The 23,093-nt window shown below is 36.2% G+C and overlaps 1 protein-coding gene across 1 annotated transcript; it reads right to left on the minus strand.

Moving 5' to 3' along the window:
- Positions 1 to 5,685: 5,685 nt before the first annotated feature.
- LOC116412834 (uncharacterized) lies at positions 5,686 to 21,289 on the minus strand. Its single transcript, XM_052896824.1, has 4 exons — positions 21,151 to 21,289; positions 8,439 to 8,592; positions 7,413 to 7,523; positions 5,686 to 5,809 (listed from the first exon to the last, which is right to left on the minus strand). Exons 1-4 carry the CDS (start codon positions 21,287 to 21,289, stop codon positions 5,686 to 5,688), a joined length of 528 nt encoding a protein of 175 aa, XP_052752784.1.
- Between the last annotated feature and the right edge of the window lie 1,804 nt (positions 21,290 to 23,093).

Genomic DNA, 23,093 nt, shown 5'->3' on the forward strand with positions numbered 1-23,093 from the left:
GGAGGGGGGGAATGAAGGGAAATGGATTGTTAAAAATGCGAAATACTAGTCTCATTGCTAGCAATATATCCTGTCAGGTTAGGTCGATCTCCATGTGGTCCTCCCTGGACGCTATCGTGCTTAATTCCAGGTATATTGGACATGACGGGCTAACTGAGTTGTCTCTTAATTCTCACTTATCATCTCTCACTGGTGTCCAGTCAGAGCAAACCGCTACCATTTTATTTTCATCCATTAAAAATATACGTAATTCGTCATAAACGAAGTCACTGTTAGTAATATATATATATATATATATGTATATATTAGTATATATATATCACGCATATGTTTGGAGGGTTAGCTTGAACAAAATATTACTGTACTATATAAATTACTTTAACATTGTTAATTCTCTGTAATGTGTACTTATTGAAATAAAATAAATAAATAAATGCAGTTCGACGGGAATTGTGTAAATGTTCATTTAATATTACATCACAGATGTATTATTTAAATAAAAAAGGTAACAATCCAGTATACTGTTTAGCACTTGATGGTAGCCATCGCAGAGTATAACTTGCCAATCATCAGAGACATCGCTCGCGCGTTGATTCTTACATAAAGATCTTGACTCAAAGATATTAGTCCTTGTTCTTAGAGTACAGTACACAGTAATTCCACTGCCCTCATTGTAATTCACATATTTTCAATGACGTAGTAATTATCCAGAAAATAATCATCCTGGTATGGATAATCTGAAACAAAAACGTGGTCTTTTTACAATCTCTAGCATCAACAGAAGATTACGGTTTTTATTTAGGGAATTAAAAATAACGTAATCACATTATATCTATTTTTTCTTTAATCATTAATTTAATTTTTTTTTATACAACTTAGAATGGCAAACTAGCTGACGGCCCACTTGATGGAAATTGGTAACCGTCGCCTGTAGACATGAGCAGTACTATGCACATAACAGAGTATACTGTTTCGTCCATGATAACCCAATATGTTGCCATTCTTGAGGACTCAGATGTTAATCCTCTGTATCCTGTAAATTCACCCCATATCTCACCCTTAGAACCGAAACACAGCCAAGCAAACACAATTGCTTTACGGTTGAAACACGAATGCGACAGAGGTACCCAAGCAATTGACTTTTGTACAAAGTCTCCCTCTGGTCTTGTACTTATATCTTTACAGTCTAATGCATAATTAAGATTTATATATTTACACTTTATTGCATCATTTAAAAAGATATTAAATACAGTAAATATGAATGAGAAGTGATACAAAAGGCAGCCTTATTGCTGAGCTATCTCTTACAGACAACCTTTGGGTAGAAAACATTGGACATGCAAATTATATTAACTATTAATTAAGTACTAATACGCAGCTATATTGCTTTAGTCCCAGGTTCGAGTGGGGAAAGGGATTGTTAGCAATGGAGTTTGACAGTCCCATTGCTAGCAATTGCCCTATTAGGTCGACATGGTTCCCCCTAGAAACCATCGTGAACAATTCTTGTTGAATTCGTCACGATGGGCTACCTGGCCTGCTTTATGCTCACCTATCATCCTTTACTGGTGCCCCGCCGGTGTATACCGACAGCGCGGGTGTGGTTACCATTCCATTATCAGCCATTAAAAAACAAAGTCCCAGGTTCGATTCTCGAACTTTAATTAGGGAAATTATTTTTTTCTAAATTGTATATATAATAATAGTACGTATTAGTTCAAACTAATGAAGCAGTAAATCCTATCACACTTTTCTAAACACAACTTTCTTTTTGAAGTCGCTTAAAAATAATTGTCTAATGAATTTACACTGAAAGATTGTATTCATTAGGCAATTCTTTCAGATTTCTTTGTTCATTGCCCTTTGTTTAAAATAGTTCAAGCTGTAATAATTAAAAAAAGAGTTTCGCGACGAGAAGATAATTTTGTTGTCGGGAAAAAAAAATCTAGATTAATTAACTCTGAACTGTCTTGGACAGCGTCTGGAATGTTGAACAATCTTTCTCCTTTAAGAATGCCAGTAATTGTGGTTTTCGCCCTATAAATAAATTCTCCTGGTTGATTAAGTGGCAACAGTGAAATCAAATTGATTGTTCATAAAACTTTAACACTTAAAGGTGTCTATGGGTAAAGTTGGCATCGTTTTCGAATTGTAACTTGTATTGAACTTTTTTTTTTAAATATATGCATGAATGCATGAATGTAAGAAATATGGTAAATATACAGATAGATAGAATAATATTAAGTCCACATATTTCGCCACAATTAGGCATGCAAAATTTAAAATTTTAATAATTAACTATTCTTATAAAAAAAAACAATATGTCAATTACAATTTTATGTCAATTTATGTACTTCATTTCATTTGATATTACTACGTATTAGTAGGTCTGTGATTAGTGTCAACAATATTAACTTATAATATTAATTAATTAGTCATTTCACTATTAATTTAAAAAAAATCAATAATTGAATAGAAACAATGGTCAATAAGCCATTTTTGTAGTTTGGATTTAAAATAATTAAAAGTGGTAAGTTTTTGAAGTGCTGGGGAATTTTATTATAAATTTTAATAGACATAAAATAATAGTTTCTTTGATATAGAGAAGTTTTACATTTCGGTACAACTAATTTAGTGGGATGCCTACTCCCAAATTTTGAGTGTTCTACAACTTTTGTAAAAAACTTAGAATGACAAACAAGCTGACGCCCCACCTGATGGAAAGTGGTAACCGTCGCCTATAGACATGAGCAGTAGCATGAACATAACAGAGTATACTGTTTCGTCCATGATACTCCCCATGCGTTGCCATTCCTGAGGACTCAGGTGTTATTCCTCTGTACCCAGTAAATTCACGCCATATCCCACCCTTCAAACCGAAACACAGCCATGCAAACACAACTGCTTCACGGTAGAAACACGAATGGGACAGAGGTACCCAAGCAATCTACTTTTGTACAAAGTCTCCCTTATACACGAAATTGAGAAGAATATAAAGTATTTAGTTACTTTTATTAATATTACTTTTAAACATTATTATTATTATTATTATATAGAAAACGCTATGTTCTCGAAATTAGAATAAAATATGACAAACTTGCAATGGGAATGACATAATTAATTGAAACTGGTGTTGTAATTTTGTAAATTATGAATGAATGATCTGTATTAGGCGTCAGCATTGTCTTATATTCAGGTCAATGACTCTGTTTGTATACATTGTCATTAAACTATACTGACATAGACTAGAAAATATTTTCGTCATCTAATTGAGAACGGTTTTTTATGATGGGTGAAAATGGTATGGTAACCCCGCCTGCGCTAACGGGATACGCTTGCGGTGCACCAGTGAAGGGTGATAGGTGAGAATGAAAACAGGCCAGTTAGCCCATCATGATGAATTCATCAGGAATTAACCACGATAGTTTCCAGGGAGAACCGAGAACCGAGGAGGTCGACCTGGTTGGGTATATTGCTAGCAATGGCATTTTCAGTCTCCATTACTAACAACCCCTTTTCCCCCAATTGAGAACGGTTGCTACATCTATATTATGGGGGTCATTTACGATAATAAATTGTTTGGACGTAATACGATACTTACGCATATATTCAGATACGGCTTTAACTGTGTAACACGCTCCCATGTGAAGAATTTGCCATACTGAAAAAAAAGAATGGAAAATATTTAAAAATACCACAATAACGATTGTTGAGAGCGCCACTATCGTATTTATAGATTGATTGTCTATATATCAGTACATTTGTTTCGGTTTGAAGGGTGGAATATGGCGTGAATTTACTGGGTACAGAGGAATAACACCTGAGTCCTCAGGAATGGCAACGTATGGGGGGTATCATGGGCGAAACAGTATACTCTGTTATGTCCATGGTACAGCTCATGTCTATAGGCGACGGTTACCACTTTCCATCAAGTGGGCCTTCAGCTTGTTTGCCATTCTAAGTTGTTTAAAAAAAAATGTTTACGTATTGATTTGTGCGGATACATAAATATTGTTGATTTTATTTTAGTTTCTAACGTTGATACTAGATGGTGTTGTTATCCTTTTAAGCATGCTGTTATGTAATTGTCTTGAAGTCAATATCTAGCAATGCAGATTCGTACTATTCAGTACTTCTAACACCATTTTTTATTTACAATACAGTCATGCCCTTGTATGTATTGTTTCATTTTAGGGATTTTTTAGGCTGTTTGGTACCACGACGTGTACCACATCGACGATTGATCTTTTTTTAATTCATAACTAGAAATTCCTAAAAATAAAACTGCCAAACGTAGCAACTATTCGCGAAATTACCTTTTAAACTGCATTGTTTAAAAGGTACAAACGCATACATACATTCAAACACACACACACACACACACACGCACGTACGCACGCACGAACGCATGAACGCACGCACACACGCACGCACGCACGCATGCACGCAAGCACGGACGCGCGCACGATCGCACGCATGCACGCACGCACGCACTCATGCACGCATGCACGCACGCATGCATGCGTTTAGATATACTCACTTATTACTATATAATGTTAGTATCTTAATTTTATGGTACTATGATTTGTATTTTCATGGCTATGGAGGAGCGTGACCTTCTGATATAGGTGATGTTAAGTACTAGAAGGTCACAACAACGGTCTATGTATTGTATCAATTTTGATATGAAATAAATATTTTTTATTTTCATTTTAATCAATTTATCAGTTTAGAATGTGCTGTGCAACAGACAGATAATACATAAAAATAAAATTTTGATTCTTAATACATTTAAAATCCACTTAAACGGCACACCTATTTTCATTATAGCTCCCAAACGAATGAAGCATGTTTAGTGAAATGTAATCCCTTTTCAGCGTTTAGAATCGAAGGCATCTGATTAATTATCGCAGCTAGAATGCAAACCATTTATACAGACATTTCAATTCAGTATTTCAGATGATTGGCCTTTAGTTTTTGATTTATATATTTGGTAGTTTTGTATGTTTATGTATTTTTATAAGTATACCTATATATTTGATCAGGGGTGTTCTTCTCTAGAAGTCTGTCCGATTCTAGAATAAGGACACACGGGTATGCGACCCCGGCCTCCCGAGCAGCTGCAGTGTCCCAGTCGTTTCCGTAACTGCAGTGTCCCCCCTTTCCTTTCCCACATAAGTCCCTTATTCCTCTCATTTACTAATTTCTTTTACTCATTTCCAACGTTCTTTTCCTTTTTACCTCAATCCTTTTCTCCATACCGTAGGTGGCGGAAACCACCAATAAATGCATTCCCAAAGAGGGTTGAGGTCAGGCAGGCGGCCGGTCGTAAAATTATAAGCCAAATCCTTGAGTAATATGGATAAAACCATGTTACGCCGACCCCAAATAATAATTGGGGTAAGGGTAGGAAGATAATGATACCTATATATTTGCCATGTAGTCCAGGCATAGAATAGGCCACCCCTTACTTTCCCATGAATGTTGTAAGCAACTAAAAGAGGGCTCGCCCTCTCCCTCCCTCGGGATGGGCAGCATTCTCTAAGAACATCTCCAAAGCCTAACTATGTTTGCTAATCCGCCTGCCAATCGTGGCAATTACTGGAAAAACCTCCCTAATGGGAGAGGCTATGTTCAACAATGGACAATTAACGGTTAATACAACAAATGATTAATATACTTATCTTAGTTTAGACAAAAGATATACTTGCCTTCATATCTTTCCATGCAATTTACGTAATCCAGCATACAATAATTTTCAAATGTGCTGTAAACATAATATAAAGTTCTACCGCACACTTGACCAGTTCTGAAAAAAAAATAGTCAAATCAGAGGCGAATTACAATTATTATTATAAAAAGAAAAACTGTTTAAAAATCTAAAGAATTTAGGAAATTTTTAGGCCCCTAATATTAATTATATTCGACTCGTCGGTCCGTCCCGGCTTCGCACGGGTGGACATTTTTACAACATTATAAAAAGTAGTTATTGTGACATAACGATAATAGTTGGACGCGAAGTTTTTTGTAGTAATTGATATTTCCTTCAATATTGTAGAACATACTTTTGTTCTATCACCAATAGTTCCGCAGCGCATGCGACGAAATATATTTTTTACCATTTTTTTACACCTTGAGTTACATTACTAAAGTTTTAGCAAGGATGCCTAATCTTTTCTAGCATTAAATATAGCCTATGTTATTTAGGGTGAACATAGCTTTCTAATGGTGAAAGAATTTTTGAAATCGGCGAAGTAGTTTATGAGTTTATTCATTACAAACATACACACAAAAATACAAACCTTTCCTCTTTATAATATTAGTGTAGATTTCTTATATCTTTGCACCTATTCAAAGATTTTTTATACTAGCAATATAAAGAGATAAAATTTGATGGCTTGCTTGTAAATAAATAAACACAAAACCTGCTTAACGGATTTGAAAAATTCTTTCACTTTGATTCGATGTAATAACATACTTGTAAATTGTTTTCGAAACCCGTGCGAAACTGTACCAAATTGCTACTTTCTTTTTCTTTTTATTTAAGAGTTATGTACCTCTTGTCGGTGCAACTAATTTATACATTTTCATCCATCATTTCTTCCAGGCCATGTAGTATAGAAAGCTCAAAGATATTGACTTCCTTATGCGACGTGACACCTAGTATTTCCTTTATCTGTCCCATGTAGTTATTTCTCGGTTTTTACCTTTCCTCTTTTGCTTCTATTTTTCCTTCCACTATGCTCTTTAAAAAATCGTCACGTCGTACAAACTGGCCTAGTATTTTGCTTTATCTATTCTCTATCGTCTATACCTTGATTGCTACTAATTTATATAATAATCTAGGCAACTAATATTAAATTACATTGTCGAATGATCCAACATAGAATACGCTAGACACTCTCGTTTGGGATTGCAACTAAATATTCCAGCGATGTAACATTGTAGTCGTCGGTGTTCGACGCCTGACTACCAAAGACATGTGGCAGAGAGCCAAGGATACGGTTGCTTTATTCAATCCACTTATTTGTGCTGAATAAGGCAAATCTCAAGTCGAAGATGTCAACTCATAATATGCTGAGTACAGTCTATTGGATAATATGGTGTAGTCATGAATTAGTATAATAAAGGTATGTGTTCCTCTGGTAAAATTTACTAGAGGAACACTTTTTACAAATTTTGTTTACCTCTGTGCTATTAAGGTTTTTGCCATGAAGCATTTGTGTTCATACAACTGTCATAGTTTGAAGGGGTTATATTAGTAAAATTAAAAGGTAAGGAGGCATCATTATTTTTGATAGAAGCAGAACAATATAAATGTGACTAAAATCGTTCAGCGAAACGCGAATGGAGCTGAATAAGTGTGAGAAGTCCCTTATTCTATGTTGTATACATATTGATAAAATTCATACTCATATGCTTTGAGGCAGTAATGTGCGAGGTAATCACAGTCTTCTTCTAAGTATATTCTAGCAGGAGTGGTTCTTTTACGCTTTTTGACTGTCGTCTTTGATGTAGTAAATCTATTGAAAATAGAAAAATAATTAAATGATTTTTATTTCATAAACAAAAAACTAACTAGAGTATGATAGGTATCTCATAAGAAATAATGAATCCGGTAGATGGGGGGGAGGGGCAATACAAAAATTGCCGGGTTAATTGTTTATCGTAGTCGTTAATTGTCCACGGCTGAACATAGGTCTCCCCCATAAGGGTTATTATGCTTGGGAAACAGGTTGGCAACCGCAGTTAGGCTTCAGTGACGTTTAAAGAGGGATGCTGCTGCCAATCCCTCGACTATTAAGTTTCTTTTGTCGCCTCTTACAACATCAATGAACTAGTTAGTATTTATATAAATAAGTTATCTCTTTTATGTCCTTCACCCAAAGATTCTTCCAAGATATTGTTTGGAGATAAGACCACTTATCTTTATTACTTAACCGGCGCAATTATTTTCTTAATAATAAGACCTGTAAATACCAAAACATTATTATTTTTAGAAATTTTGTCTGTCTGTATGTTTGTTTCGACACCATGCAAAAACAACTACACTAAATTAAATACAGTTTCTACTACTGCATTCCTGAAGGTCTAACCTAAAATCATGCATGGTGCATGTTTTATCTTGATACATTATTTAAATATGTTTTATTTAATTGCTTTTCTTATTTCTGGAACCCACACGTATTGTGAATAATCCGATTAACATAATAACAAACATAGGTTTCGGGAAAAAAGTGAATAAATATAGTAGATGATGAGTTAAAAAAAAATAAAAAAAATCCAGATCAAGAAAAATTCATATTATTTGTTATTGACAGAAAAATAAAGTAACGCAATATAAAGAGGTTTCACAACACGTACGAACTAGCGGGACACAACTAGTGTGTAAATAAACAAACCACCCCTTCCCCATAATTTGTTGAAGTCCGAGTTACCTTCCAGACTCAGCGTTCTTCGGCCTAGAAACCGGATTCGCGCCGATATTATCTCCGAAATAATTCGGAGATGTGAGCAGCTTCGAATAATCTACTTGAGGCGTCGGTCCAGTAATATTAGTAGCCATAACAGAGAACTTGTCAATGATTATAACTGTAAATTTAATTTAATTTAATTATTTAGTTAGTACAGTTTCAGAGAAGTTTTCTCCCACGAACGTTCAGGCTGTGGAATGAGTTCCCTGCTGAGGTTTTCCCTAGAGACTACAGTATGGGATTATTCTAAAATAGTGTATTAGATAGAAATAACTAATATATATAGTAATATCTAAATATTTTAGTTACAGTATCCATATAAAGAGGAAGACCGAGGAATAACTACATGGGACAGATAAAGGAAACACTAGGCGTCATGTCGTATAGGGAGATAAAGAATATGGCCTGGGATAGAGCTGGCTGGAGGAAGATGCATGAATTAGTTGCAACGACAAGAGGAAACTCTTAAATGAAAAAGAGAGGATCTATATAAAGATCCAATAATGAATATGTTAAAAGTCTATTATGCAAAAAATAATGTTGGATAACACTTTTAATATATTCGAAAATAGATATCCGACCGATACGGGCGATATTAAGATGGTTGTTGACCTTTTATCCGCTATCAATGTCCAAAGAAACCTAATTAATAGATATTTGATCGGTTTCCATATTACTCACGCCTAGTATTAAGGTTTCTTCAGGGACGACAACGTCCATATGACACTCTTAGTGTTGCAGGCGTCTGTAGGTTACAGTGACAATTTACCATTAGATAAGCTTTTTTAATGTATGATAATGAAATGGTAACTCCACCTGCGTTAACGGTATACGCTGGCGAGGCACCAGTGAGGGATGATAGGTGAGAATGAAAAGGTAGGTCAGTTAGATCAACGTAATAAAAACATCGTAACACGCAACCAGAGGGAGACTTTGTACAAAAGTCGATTGCTTGGGTACCTCTGTCCCATTCGTGTTTCAACCGTAAAGAAGTTGTGTTTACATGGCTGTGTTTCGGTTTGAAGAGTGAGATATAGCAGTAAATTTACAGGGTACAGAGGAATAACACCTGAGGCCTCAGGAATGGCAACGCATGGAAGGTATCATGGGCGAAACAGTATACTCTGTTACGTCCATGGTACTGTTCATGTCTATAAGCGACGGTTACCACTTTCCATCAGGTGAGCCGTCAGCTTGTTTGCTATTCAAAGTTGCATAAAAAAATTAAAAAATTAACAGAAAAAATATCACACAGAAATTGTAATTATTTTATATGGTAACACAGGGATACTTACTTAAAATATAACAAACTAATTGATGTATCATCTCCAAGACTTTGTAACTATTATTTGTGTAAAAATGTCTTAATATATATACATATTTTGATGTATTGTTTGTTTGTTTGTTATCACATTACATTTCAAACAAGTTAACCATGTATTTCTATTATTATTCTTATAAATTATTTAACTTTTATAGTAACTACTAGTTATACGACACGGATACTGAAACTTGTGCTGATAAAGATCGATTTACACTAAAAAATATTAAATATAGCAATAGAATTTATTCTTTTTTTTTGCAACACAGGGGGCAAACGAGCATGCGGCTCACCTGATGGTAAGTGACTACCGCCGCCCATGATCACCCACAACACCTACGGTATTGCAGGTGTGCTGCCGGCCTTTTAAAAAGGAATATGTTCTTTTCTTAAAGGTTATGTTGTCGTATCGGTTCGAAAATACTGCTGCTGGAAGTTGATTCCTAAGAATGGTTGTGCGTGGGAGAAAGTGCCTTGAAAAACAAACGGTTGAGGACCGCCACTCGTCCAGATGGTTGGGATGAAATTTTAGTTTATGGCGGGTTGTACGATGGTGAAAATCAGCAGCAGGTATTCGCAAATATATTATAGAGAATTATTATATTTCTTGGTATATATATTAGTGTCATTAGGAAAAAGGTAAGGTAAGGAGTGTAGATTCTTACGATGGCCTTTACATTCAAATCCGTTCAGGCATTTAGGAATTATGGCGAAACAAATAAACTCACATACGAGTACCCACCAACATGAACTCTGACTGTATTCCTTTTTAAAGCAGTCATGTACAAAAATAAACTCTATCACAATGAAAAAGGGTTCACAATTTAAATGCATGGTTAAAATTAGAAAATTTTATTTAGAGCAAACTAGTTGAACTAAAAATTTTAACCGGAAATTTAAAAAGAAATCAGTAATTTAAAAAATAAAATAATAGATAAATCTGCCGAAATTGGCTTTGCCGGTGTTGCCAGGCTCAAGTACAATGTCATAAATATTAATATTTTTTATATAAATAAATGAATCGAAATACGATGTGTTACATAAAACTAAAATTTCGTGAATCCAAAATTCGAAGATAAGAAAATTTTTGAGTTCCCCATACTAACTCAACAGCTGAGCGCGCCAATTTAGTGTTCGGCATTTTTCGACATTTATCAACCCATGTGTTTTTGGTGAAATACAGCCATCAAAGTGTGCTATTGACTTTGGTTTCATCCCGTAATCCATTCTCATTTTTAACATCCATTTAAGTCTTAGGATTTTTTAATTGCCGAAGTTAATTACTAAATTATTTTCCACAAAAAAAAAAATACTTTAATTTTAACAAACCATTTTTTTTGTATATTTTTTCAAATCTGTAAGTATATTTTTTCAAATAAAAGAAGATCGATTTTCGAAATCGATTAACAACTGACGGAGTTATGAGGTAACAAACATAAAAATAAAATACATCCGAATCGAGAACCTTTTCGCTACCTGGTGTGAATCGTTCTTTATTTAATCTTAGCGTAGATACGTCAACGATATTATGATTAATGGTGAAATACTGTACTAAACTAAGCAGAAAATTGAAAAATGCTTACTACTACTATGTAATAATGAATATTTTTTGCAAAAAACAAAAAGAATCATTATATGCCTGTCATTTATTAAAATCCGATAAATTACATTTTTTTTTATACAACTTAGAATGGCAAACAAGCTGACGGCCCACCTGATGGAAAGTGGTAACCGTCGCCTATACACATGAGCAGTACCATGGACATAACAGAGTATAGTGTTTCGCCCATGCGTTGCCATTCCTGAGGACTCAGGTGTTATTCCTCTGTACCCAGTAAATTTACGCCATATCCCACGCTTCAAACCGAAACACAGCCATGCAAACACAACTGCTTCACGGTTGAAACGCGAATGGGACAGAGATACCCAAGCAATCTACTTTTGTACAAAGTCTCCCTCTGGTAAATTATTCATCATATCAGGCTTTAACTGTTTAATGCTGAACATAAGTCTCCCCCTTAGGGGGTTTTGCCAGTAGTTGCCACGCTTGGCAAGCGGATTGGCAACCGCAGTAAGGGATTTACAGATGTTTTAAGAGACGCTGCTGTCTATCCCTCGCGCTCCCTAAGCCGCCTCTTACGACACCCACGGGAAAGGAAGTGGTGGCCTATTCTATGCCGGGACCATACGGGAATTAAATTACATTACGATAGAATAATAATTAATGATTGTGCCACACAATACCATAATTCTTCTCTTTCTGCGTCTAGGGAAAGTAGATAAACTTTTGTTTGAGAAATCAGTTCAGGGTACAATAGGACTGATATACCTGAAGAAGGTAAAAGCCCTTAAACAAATATTAAAAAAAAATCTATTGACCCCATACATATTTAGCTGTCAATATAGTATAGTCACAGAGTCGAATAATAAATCTTATATATAAAATTCTCGTGTCACGGTGTTTGTTACCAAACTCCTCCGAAACGGCTTTGTCGATTTTTATGAAATTTTGTGTGCATACGAGGTCTGTCCGGAAGGTTCGTATAAAAGTGTTTTGGAATGCGAGAAAGAGGAGTGGGGAGGCCAGGTAAGCGCAGGACCCCTTCCTTATGTCCCTAACAATGCTTCAGTTCTGGTCTGACCGCCGTGCGGTGCGAACTGGCTTGTCACGCCATCTGTGAAGTTACCTCTTAACGAAACCCCGTCGGCATGGAGCCCGCTTCCGTTGAAGAGCAGCGCGTCGTAATCAAGTTTCTCTCGAAACTCGGCAAGAATGGCCGTGAAATTTTTGCCGATCTCAGAACAGTTTATGGGGATGATGCTGTGAAGGAACCAACCGTCCACAAGTGGCTAAAAAGATTCAGAGAGGGCCGAGAAAGCGTTCAAGATGACCCACGTTCAGGACGTCCTTCCACTTCACATTCCGACGAAAACGTGGAAAGAATTCGAACTTGTGTTAATGGGGACCGTCGTTTAACGGTCAGACAGGTGGCTGAAGAGCTTAATTTGGGCAAAACCGTGGTCCACGAAATTCTAAGAAACGAACTTCAAATGAAAAAAATTTGCGCCAAGATCGTTCCCAAGCTTTTGTCCCCGGATCAAAAATCACGAAGAGTTGCTTGCTGTGAGGACTGGTTGGAAGCCGAAGAGAATGGTGACTTTTTGAACCGAGTCATCACTGGAGATGAGTCTTGGTTTTACGAATTTGATGTCGAATTAAAATCCCAAAGCAAAGAGTGGAAGACATCCGGGGAACCACGAACAAAAAAATCAAGAAAATCCCGCTCAAATGTCAAGACAATGTTGATTGTTTTTTTCGATGTTCGGGGGATTGTCCATCAAGAATTCGTCCCTCCAGGCCAGACAGTTGATGGAAAATTCTACGTCGATGTGCTCAGACGCCTCAAAGCTCGTGTGGCACGAGTTCGTCCAGAATTGGCGCGAGAGGGGCGTTGGATTCTTCACCACGACAATGCCCCTGCCCACACCTCTCTTGTTGTCCGTGAGTTTTTGAGTAAAAATTCCATTACGGTGACCGAACACCCCCCTATTCGCCGGATTTGGCCCCGTGTGACTTCTTCTTGTTCCCAAAAACCAAATTGGTACTTCGGGGGCGGCATTTGGGGGACATAAATGAGATAAAAAAAGCTACGACGGGGCAGCTGAGAAACCTACAACCAGAGGACTTTCAAGGAGCCTTCTCACAGTGGAAACGGCGTTGGCACAAGTGCATTATGTCACAGGGGGAGTACTTTGAAGGGGATAAAATTGATTTACCTGAATAATTGTAAAATAAAATTTTTAAAAAACTTTTATACGTACTTTCCGGACAAACCTCGTATTGGGTAGGTCTGAGAATCGGCCAACATCTATTTTTCATACCCGTCAATGATAAGGGTGACCCTCCCCAAAACATTTTTTTTAATTTTTTTGACAATTTTTTTTTATTTTTATTTTATTATAATTTAGCATTGAAAAATACATACAACTTTAAATTTTCATCATTGTACGATCAACCCCTGTATTTTAATTGTGATTTTTATATTTCGCAATAAGTGGTAAAACAACGTTTACGGGGTCAGCCAGTATCATCAATAAAATGTAGGTACATAAAGATAAGATGGGGACAGCAAACGGCGTGTGTGGAGAGGTGGAATAAGGAAAGTTATCAAGTGGTTTAAGCTGACCTAATTGAGTTTCGTTATTATAATACTAGTGTACAGAAACAGTATTTAAATGTTATCGGCATTATTAAATCTTTGTTAAACGAGTTCTCCAATCTTAAGTAATTTTAGATGATTACATACCGAAAGGGTAAGTTCAGAATTACAAATTGATATACCTAATTAATAGTTACATGGACATAATATCACAGTTAATAGCGATGTGTCTTCATTGTTGTAGCCTAAGGAAATGCCCTTGATTGAATCCTGAAGTTATATGCACACCTGCAATGCCGCTGGTGTTGTGGGTGATCATGGGCGGCGGTAGTCACTTACCAGCCGCGTGCTCGTTTGCCCCCTGTGTTGTAAAAAAAAAATATATATATATATATATATATATATATATATATATATATATATATATATATATATATATATATATATATATATATATATATATTAATTATCCCTGAGAATAGCCGTGGTTTGGTTTTAGCAGAGTTCCGCAGCAACATAAAAACTGTCCTGGCGCCCAAAATTAGTTTTAGTCCAACATAAATTTAAGTTGTGATTGAATTTAACTTATCAGTTCATCTATTATATATATTTAAACTAATAAATGTTCCTCTTATTTGCAAAATAACCCGTAACAATTTATATCTATATATATATAAAATATATCGCAATAAATTCTTTACGCTCATTACACCGAAGAAATAGAGACAATTTCGGAATATGTTCATAGCGTCCCTGATCAGTGCATTGTATCAGAAATTCCATTTTTATTATTGTTCAACCAAAAATCCTTCTCTTCATCTCGGTAGTTTTATATGTTGCTAGATGGCGAACTGGAAATTTCGCCCTTATACACTTAGCGAAAGAGTTTAATGTTGCACGTTAATGGTTGTCACGTAGAAAATAGGCCAATTCGTCACAAGGTAAAACTGACTATCAGTCAGGCCCGGAACCACGATTTTTCGAGTCGACTATAACAATCACGGAATAGGATTTAATGGAATAGTTATTTACAGTGGATCGACAAGCTATGTGATGTTGATAGCAATAGAGTTTGGTGGAAGAGCGAACATATAAATCGATAATGTAAACACTAAAATAATAAAATTGTAACCACGACTCTATATAGGAAATATTTGAGATTTTTTTTATTAAAACTTAAAATGACAAACAAGCTGACTGCCCTCCTGATGGATAGTGGTAACCGTCGCCTATAGACATGAGCAGTACTATGAAAATAACAGAGTATACTGTTTCGCCCATGATACCCCTATGCGTTGCCATTCCTGAGGACTCAGGTGTTATTCCTCTGTACCTTGTAAATTCACTACCATATCCCACCCTTCAAACCGAAACACAGCCATGTAAACACAACTACTTCTCGGTAGAAACACGAATGGGACAGAGGTGTCCAACCAAATGACTTTTGTACAAAGTCTCCCTCTGATAAATAAACGCCGTTCATTATTATTGCTGTTTTAAAATGTCCGTTCCATTAAGTTTTAGTTCCTTAACAGGCATATCCTGCCCTGTGCAAATAAATATTGGGGGTTTTTATGTCTGTTATCTTGACGTGTCATTCCAGCTGGCTTGAGGGATGACGGTCCTGATAGGTGTTCTGATATCAGCTAAAGGGATAGAAGACCTAGGATATACGTGTCCTTTGATTGCAGTACTAGCGAACTGCCCCGGCTTCGCACGGATAGGTAATTAGGTCTCTTATATTTTTAAAGGGGAAGGCATTGTTAGTAATGTGGACTGTTAGTCCCATTGCTAGCAATACACCCTATCAGGTCGACCTCCACGCGTTTAACTGTATCACGGTCAAGCATGAATTCTCGCTTGTGGCAAGAAATGTAAAAAAAAAAAACTAAAGACAATTTCATCCGTAAAAGTCCAAATATGAATCAATACGTGATTGTAATAAGGTGCAATATCATTTAGTGTCTTATATTGTAAATAATAAAGTAGTATTAATAAGAAGTGTCTACTGGTAAACTACAATTCCCTCCCCTCTCCGCCCCTCTCTCTGCCCTTACCGTCCACCCAACTAGTGCCAGAAAGTTTTGTTTGAAAAATAATCTGTCGCTTCTGAATCCAAATGCTGGCGAGATTTATGAAGCCTCAACAAGGCATTTCATGTATAAATTCTAACTTTTTTCATTAAAATCTCCACAAGTCTTGCCCACTATGCAGATCCCGTGACTCATGGTTTCTAATTTATAAGGTTTATTAAATTTTTGTCCCTAAAGTTAAGTAAGTTCGAAAGTGATTTATAGTTACCTCAAATATGAGTACTTTATTCTGCGTGAATTTACTGGGTACAGATGAATAACACCTGAGTCCTCAGGAATGGCAACGCATGGGTGGTATCATGGGCGAAACAGTATACTCTGTTATGTCCATGGTACTGCTCATGTCTATAGGCTACGGTTACCCCTTTCCATCAGGTGGACCGTCAGCTTATTTGCCATTCTAAGTTGTATAAAAAAAATACACTGAAAACTATTCAGAAATGAAATGAAATGAATTTATTTTGCTAGAATGTATGTAATTTTTAGATGAAACAGGTTTACGTTTGCCGTATACATTCTGTCTCTATGTCGGCGTGCGATTTTTTAACAACATTAAAAACTGATTTAACTAGTACCATTTTGTGAATAAACAGAAATGTCAAAGTTTAGATAAAACGTAACCTTTATATTATCTGAGATATTAATTTAAGTTCAGTAATTTGATTCTAGTTGACTAGCCAAATAATGTACCATGTGGTCCCGGCATAGAATAGGCCACCCCTTCTTTTCTTGTGGCTGTTAAGAGGCGACTAAGAGAAGACGGGGGATGAACAGCAGCGACCCTTTTAAAACATAACCAAAGCCTAACTGCGGTTGCCAATCGTTTTGAAGGGTGGGATATAGCGTGAATTTACTGGGTGCAGAGGAATAACACCTGAGTCCTCAGGAATGGCAACGCATGGGTGGTATCATGGACGAAACAGTATACTCTGTTATGTCCATGGTACTGCTCATATCTATAGGCGATGGTTACTACTTTCCATCAGGTGGGCCGTCAGCTTGTTTGCCATTCTAAATTGTATAAAAAAAAATGTTTCAATTTCGTATACTTAAATTTTTTTACCAGGTATACTTTTATTTTTCAAAGTTTGCTAAAAAAGAAAACTGTCCATACACACCCTTTATAAGTTATACAAATAAACGAAACAAAGAAACGCAACCCTTCAGAATTAAATGAGTATTTACAAGAAATAACCGAAACGTCGTTTCCCTCTAACATTTCTAGTTAACTTCCCAACTGATACCCAATCTGATCTGCACAGTATCACTTAACGGACAGCATCGTTTTGTCTCGCCCCATTGAGATTCAGTTACGGAAATCAGATAAACGTCGCTTTAGGGCACTGAATAGAGAGATATCACTGTGTATATATGTAATTGCTTGGTTATATAACCTATTGGGGTCGATTCTGAAACGTCGTTTCTCTATTTAACGTAATATTTCCATTCGATAGTTACACGAAGTTACTATTACGTGGAATATTATCAGTTAAAAGTATCAATCCCTCACTATTGTAAAGCAGTTGTGTTTGCATGGCTGTGTTTCGGTTTGATGGGTGGGATATGGCAGTGAATTTACAGGGTACAGAGGAATAATACCTGAGTCCTCAGAAATGGCAACGCATGGGGGTATCGTGAGCGAAAGAGTATATATACTCTGTTATGTCCATGGTACTGCTCATGTGTATAGGCGACGGTTACCACTTTCCATCAGGGGGGCCGTCAGCTTGTTTGCCATTATAAGTTGAATAAAAAAAAACTAAGCTGTATCTACCATTATGTAATCAATAGATAACAGAAGGAAAGATAGAAGGCAAAAAAGGAAGAGGAAGACCGAGGAATAACTACATGGGACAGATAAAAGAAATATTAGGCGTCATGTCGTATACGGAGATAAAGGATATGGCCTGGGATAGAGCTGGCTGGAGGAAGATGCATGAATCAATTGCACCGACAAGAGGAAACTTTTAAATGAAAAAAAAAGAGATAACAGTTGCTACATTAGACCGTCTGTTTATTTCCATTAAGAATTGTATAAAAATTGCTTCATTATGAAAACCTTAAGGATAACTTGATATTTAACTCACAGCCATCAAAGAACTTAAGCTTTTAATTTATTTTACCGTCTGTTGTTACGAATGCCAGGTACACAACAGGTATTACCTTACGCTTGTTATCACTCAGTATTAATTAAAATGCATCAACCTATCCATCCCCTCTATCCTCCGTTTGTAATATCAGTAACATAAGTACTATGTACCTATATTAATTAATTGAGTAAGTTTTTATGTTTTAAGTAATTCAAAGGATTAATTATGTTCTGTAAGTACCGAGGAGTATTGACCCCATTAGTCCCGGTATTAAGTCCCGGCATAGAATAGGCCACCCCTTTCTTTCCCATGGGTGTCGTAAGAGGCGACTAAGGGAGGGCGAGGGTTGGACAGCAGCGTCCGTCTTAAAACAATTCCAAAGTCTAACTGCGGTTGCCAATCCGCCTGCCCAGCGTGGCAATTACTGACAAAATAAAGACTTATACTAAATACGTTGCTAAGTTTAAAACTCGAGAAGGGCTGGACTTATTCGGCTAATTTTTATTTTCAATCATTCGTTGAAGTCTGAAGAATGTAATTATGGAGAGAAAAATGTGAAAAATAACTACCGCTGACAATTACGTCTTTTATCAATGTATTAGATTGTTTAGGAAAAATCTCTCTCAGAGATAAGTTTAACCTTGCTCGCAATATTTTTAATTATCTTATCTTTGTAATTTATAAGGGCAATAAAGAATATCCCAGTGATAGGTAAAATCTCATTACCTCTCTAATTTGCCTTGATTTTTATCACCTGTTATTTACTTTGATCTATTTAGTATATTTATGTATTATTATTTATATTATATATGTATGTTTATATAATTTAGTTTTGTTTTTATATAAATTATATTTAGAACAATGTACATTTTATGTGGTTTTTTTGTTTTTACTGTGTCTGACTAGCGCCATCTACCTTTCTCTCTGTACTTATCCATTATTTATGCCAGGTTGTCTGTAAGAGATTGCTTTTAGCGATAAGGCCGCCTTTTGTATATGCACATTCTGTATAAATACTCCTTTTATACATCTCATTTGTGTACAATAAAATGTTTTTTATTATATTGTTTTTATGGAACTTAGAATGGCAAACAAGCTGACAGCTTACCTGATGGAAAGTGATAACGGTCGCCTATAGACATGAGCAGTACCATGGACATAAGAGAGTATACTCTTTCGCCCATAATATCCCCCATGCGTATAGTTATACGTATATGCGTATAGTCCATGATTCATTATTATTATTATAAATATTACAGTAAGTTTTGTTTGTTACTTTAAAGCGCCTTAACGGTTTCACATATCACTATAAAATTTGGCAAACACATACTAGAAAGGACGAAGAAGGATATAAACTACTTTTATCCTGGAAAGTTTACATATCGCAGACGAAGTCTCGGGTAAAATCTAGTAATATAGATAAGTAAGTTGACTTAAAAAAAATGAAAAAAAATCTTTTAATATGCCGACTGTTCCTAGCTGTACATTCAGATATTTCGTGTCATGTTAATATATTTGTTGATACTAATTAAAACAGCTCAACTTATTTTGATGAAATTTGGAAGAAAATTAACCCGGTGTGTGGTGATAGAGGATAATACATTTGTCGGGTCGATTAGTTTAAAATAAATAATAAATATTAATATTCACTAAGAACTCTTTGGAATCAATTTCCAGCAGCAGTATTTCTGAACCGATACGACGTCATAACCTTCAAGAAAAGAGCATATTCCTTTTTAAAAGGCCGGCAGCACACCTGCACTGCCGTTGGTGTTTCGTGTGATCATTGGCGGCGATAGTCACTTACCATCAGGTGAGCCGCATGCTCCTTTGCTTCTTGTGTTGTAAAAAAAACATTTGACATTTACTACCGGAACATACCTATACAAAGCGGAGCCCTCAAACCGCGGCGCCATGTTTGCCTCATTCCGCTTATTCCGCTCATTAAGCCCATCACAGTCGGTGCCGGCTGTCGCTGCAATTTTCACCCTCCAGCGTACTTTAATTATTTATTAACGGTTTAAAATTACCTAGTAGTGGATTTGGAACAAAATTATAATTATATATTAATAACTAGTCTAGCCGTAAATACTGTTACATATATTTTTTTCTTTATTTAAACTTTTTAATAATTTTGAATTTGGAACACGTTTATTATTTTAAAGACTTCTTTAGATTCCGCGCCATTTTACATATTTCTTCGTGTTCTTTATTAAATTATAATATGGAATGGGGTGGATTGCAGTGATCGCCTTGAACAAAATGGGTATGGAGCCGTCAGTCATATTCCAGACACTTCAAAGGCTTGGTATCAGCTGTATCTTCGTATATCGTACTATCAACAGATACAACAACACTTTCTCTGTCAAAAACCAGAAAAGATCGGGGCCGCCGTGTGTTGTTAGAACAACAAAGCCTGTTAATGCTATTAAAATAAGAATTCGCCGAAATGCCATTAGAAGGCAAAAAATATTACCGCGAGAAATGAAGATTCCCGCTAGGACTCTGTCACGTATTATAAAACAAGACCTGAAGCTCGGTGCTTGTCGTCGATATACAGAACATCCCCTAAATCAATCTTTATAATTAAAGAGAGTAGATCGATCAAAACGCCTTCTGTTACGCAGGTGATACGCAAGTGAAAGGCACAGAAATATTATTTTTACCGATGTAAAATTTTCACGATTAAAGAACACTACAATAAGCAAAATGATAAAGTGTACAGTTTACACTGTAACGCTCATAGTTCTAAAGAAGCTGCTCAAGTAGTCGGAAAGGTACAACGTGGTCATCGTCCTGAATGAGTGATGGTTTGGTGGGGCGTGTCTTATCAAGGAGATTACTATACTACATTTTGGTAAAAAGGAGTGAAAATTTCAGCCAAAGTATATCAAAATACAGTTTTGGATCATATTGTGAAACCTCTCAGCAATACACTTTTTAAAAATATACCGTGGACTTTCCAGCAGAACTCTGCACCTGGTCACAAAGAACAAACTACTCAAACCTGACTTGAAACTAACGTTCCGGATTTTGTAAGAGCTGAAGACTGGCCCTCGTCTAGCTCAAATCTCAACCTTTTAAGGATCTCAAACTTCAAATTATGGTCAGTTTTAGAGGACATGGCCTGCTCTAAATGACATGGCGACATTGAGTCTCTTAAAAACCTTTGGAGCAAGCAGTGGCGAAATTTTCCTTGGAAACAGTGCGTAAATCCATAAGCTCGTGGCCAGACAGATTAAAGGCCTGTATAAAAGCTAAAGATGGCCATTTCGAATATAATATATATTTTATTTTATACTGAGACTTTAATAAATATGTCGATATAAATTTTACATCATTTCATTAAAAAAAAAATGCACTTTCATTTGTAACAGAACTTATGGCTGGATTAGATATAACAATTTTTATTTTTACAAAATATACTTCTGAATAAATAAATTTTACATTGATCAACCGTTAACTGTCCACTGCTAAACATAGGCCTCCCCATAATTGAAAGTTTTGCTAGTTATTGTCACGCTCGACAGGCGGATTGGCAACCGCAGTTAGGTTTTTGTGAAGTTTTAAGAGTGACGCCCGTCCCTCTATTATTAAGCTCCCTTAGTTGCCTCTTACGACACCCGCGGGAAAGGAAAGAGTAGTCCATTCTATACCGGGACCACATGGCAACAAATTTTACATTTCTTAACAAAAAATGCCAATTTTGATTATTACAAATTTAATACTGATTGTTCAATTTACTGCCTAATCCCATTATTCTAATTTTTAATCTCCACGACAAGCAGGATTTTGTTCTTCAATAAACAGAAGTAACTAGATATATACTTAGGGACTAACTTAATACTCAATACGGAAATAATACCAATTAATACAGAAAAGAAAATGTAGAACTGTTCATCTGAACGTACATACGTAATCGCATATTTAATTTCTCTCTATTTTTCAAAAATCGCGTAAAAAAAGTGAGATGATATGATCTTTTTTTATAATATAGCATGCGGCTTACCTGATTACAGCCGCCCATAGGCACCGCAGCGTCAAAGAAATTGCAATTGCTTTTGAGAAGGAATATCCTGTTTTCTTGAAGGTTTCAATATATTGTATAAGTTATATAAACATGTAATTTGTCTAAATCTAATTTTCTCTCGTAGTGGAGCATAGTCTAGTCTGTCTCACAAGTTGGGCGCCCAACAGCTGGCACTAGGCTTCGAGCAGCGACCTATTAAATATGTCTGAAGATACCTCGTGTATAGACGAAACACGTGTTGCAAAACGTGCGTGGACGAAATGGCACTCGGAGATTGATAGCTGATCTGGAAGTGTGCAGAACTGCTGGTAACAATAAAAGTAGTCAATCTTCGAGTGTTGGCAGTCACACGTATGCTAATGGTAGCGGAATTAAACAAAATATTTCTAATCAACTAACCAGCCCTTTCCTTATTGCAGCCTATGGGGGAGGCCTATATTTAGCAGTGAATAGAACGGCTGAAACGATGGTGATGAACCAGTCGTAGCGAAGCCTCCCCGATGATGTGAACACACGTCGACTAAAGAATCAGTTCGTTTTGTGAACTCACGCCTAAGTGACGACAAAGCGTACTGATTCTAAAGCCGACACCGTGTTTGTCTTCACGCTTCTTTCTTCTCTTCTCTTCTCTTATGGTTCACAGTGCTACGGAAAACTAAGAATATCATGGTTAAAGACACTTTTTATTCAATTAGACTGGCCAACATGCTGATGATTCAACTGATGGGAGAGGAAGTAATGGTATTCATAAGCCATTTCCAAGAATATCAGGTCAACCTCCGCGTGGTTCCACCTGGAAACCATCGTGATTATCTCTTGCATTAGTGATGATGGGCCAATTGACTTGACTTTATACTTCTCTATCATTTCTCACTGGTGCCCCGCCAGCGTATACCGATATCGCAGGCAGCGTTAAATAAATAAA

The sequence above is a fragment of the Galleria mellonella genome, unplaced genomic scaffold, assembly GCF_026898425.1.
Source record: "Galleria mellonella isolate WM207_F2 unplaced genomic scaffold, CSIRO_AGI_GalMel_v1 utg35, whole genome shotgun sequence".
In the NCBI taxonomy this organism is placed as follows: domain Eukaryota; kingdom Metazoa; phylum Arthropoda; class Insecta; order Lepidoptera; family Pyralidae; genus Galleria; species Galleria mellonella.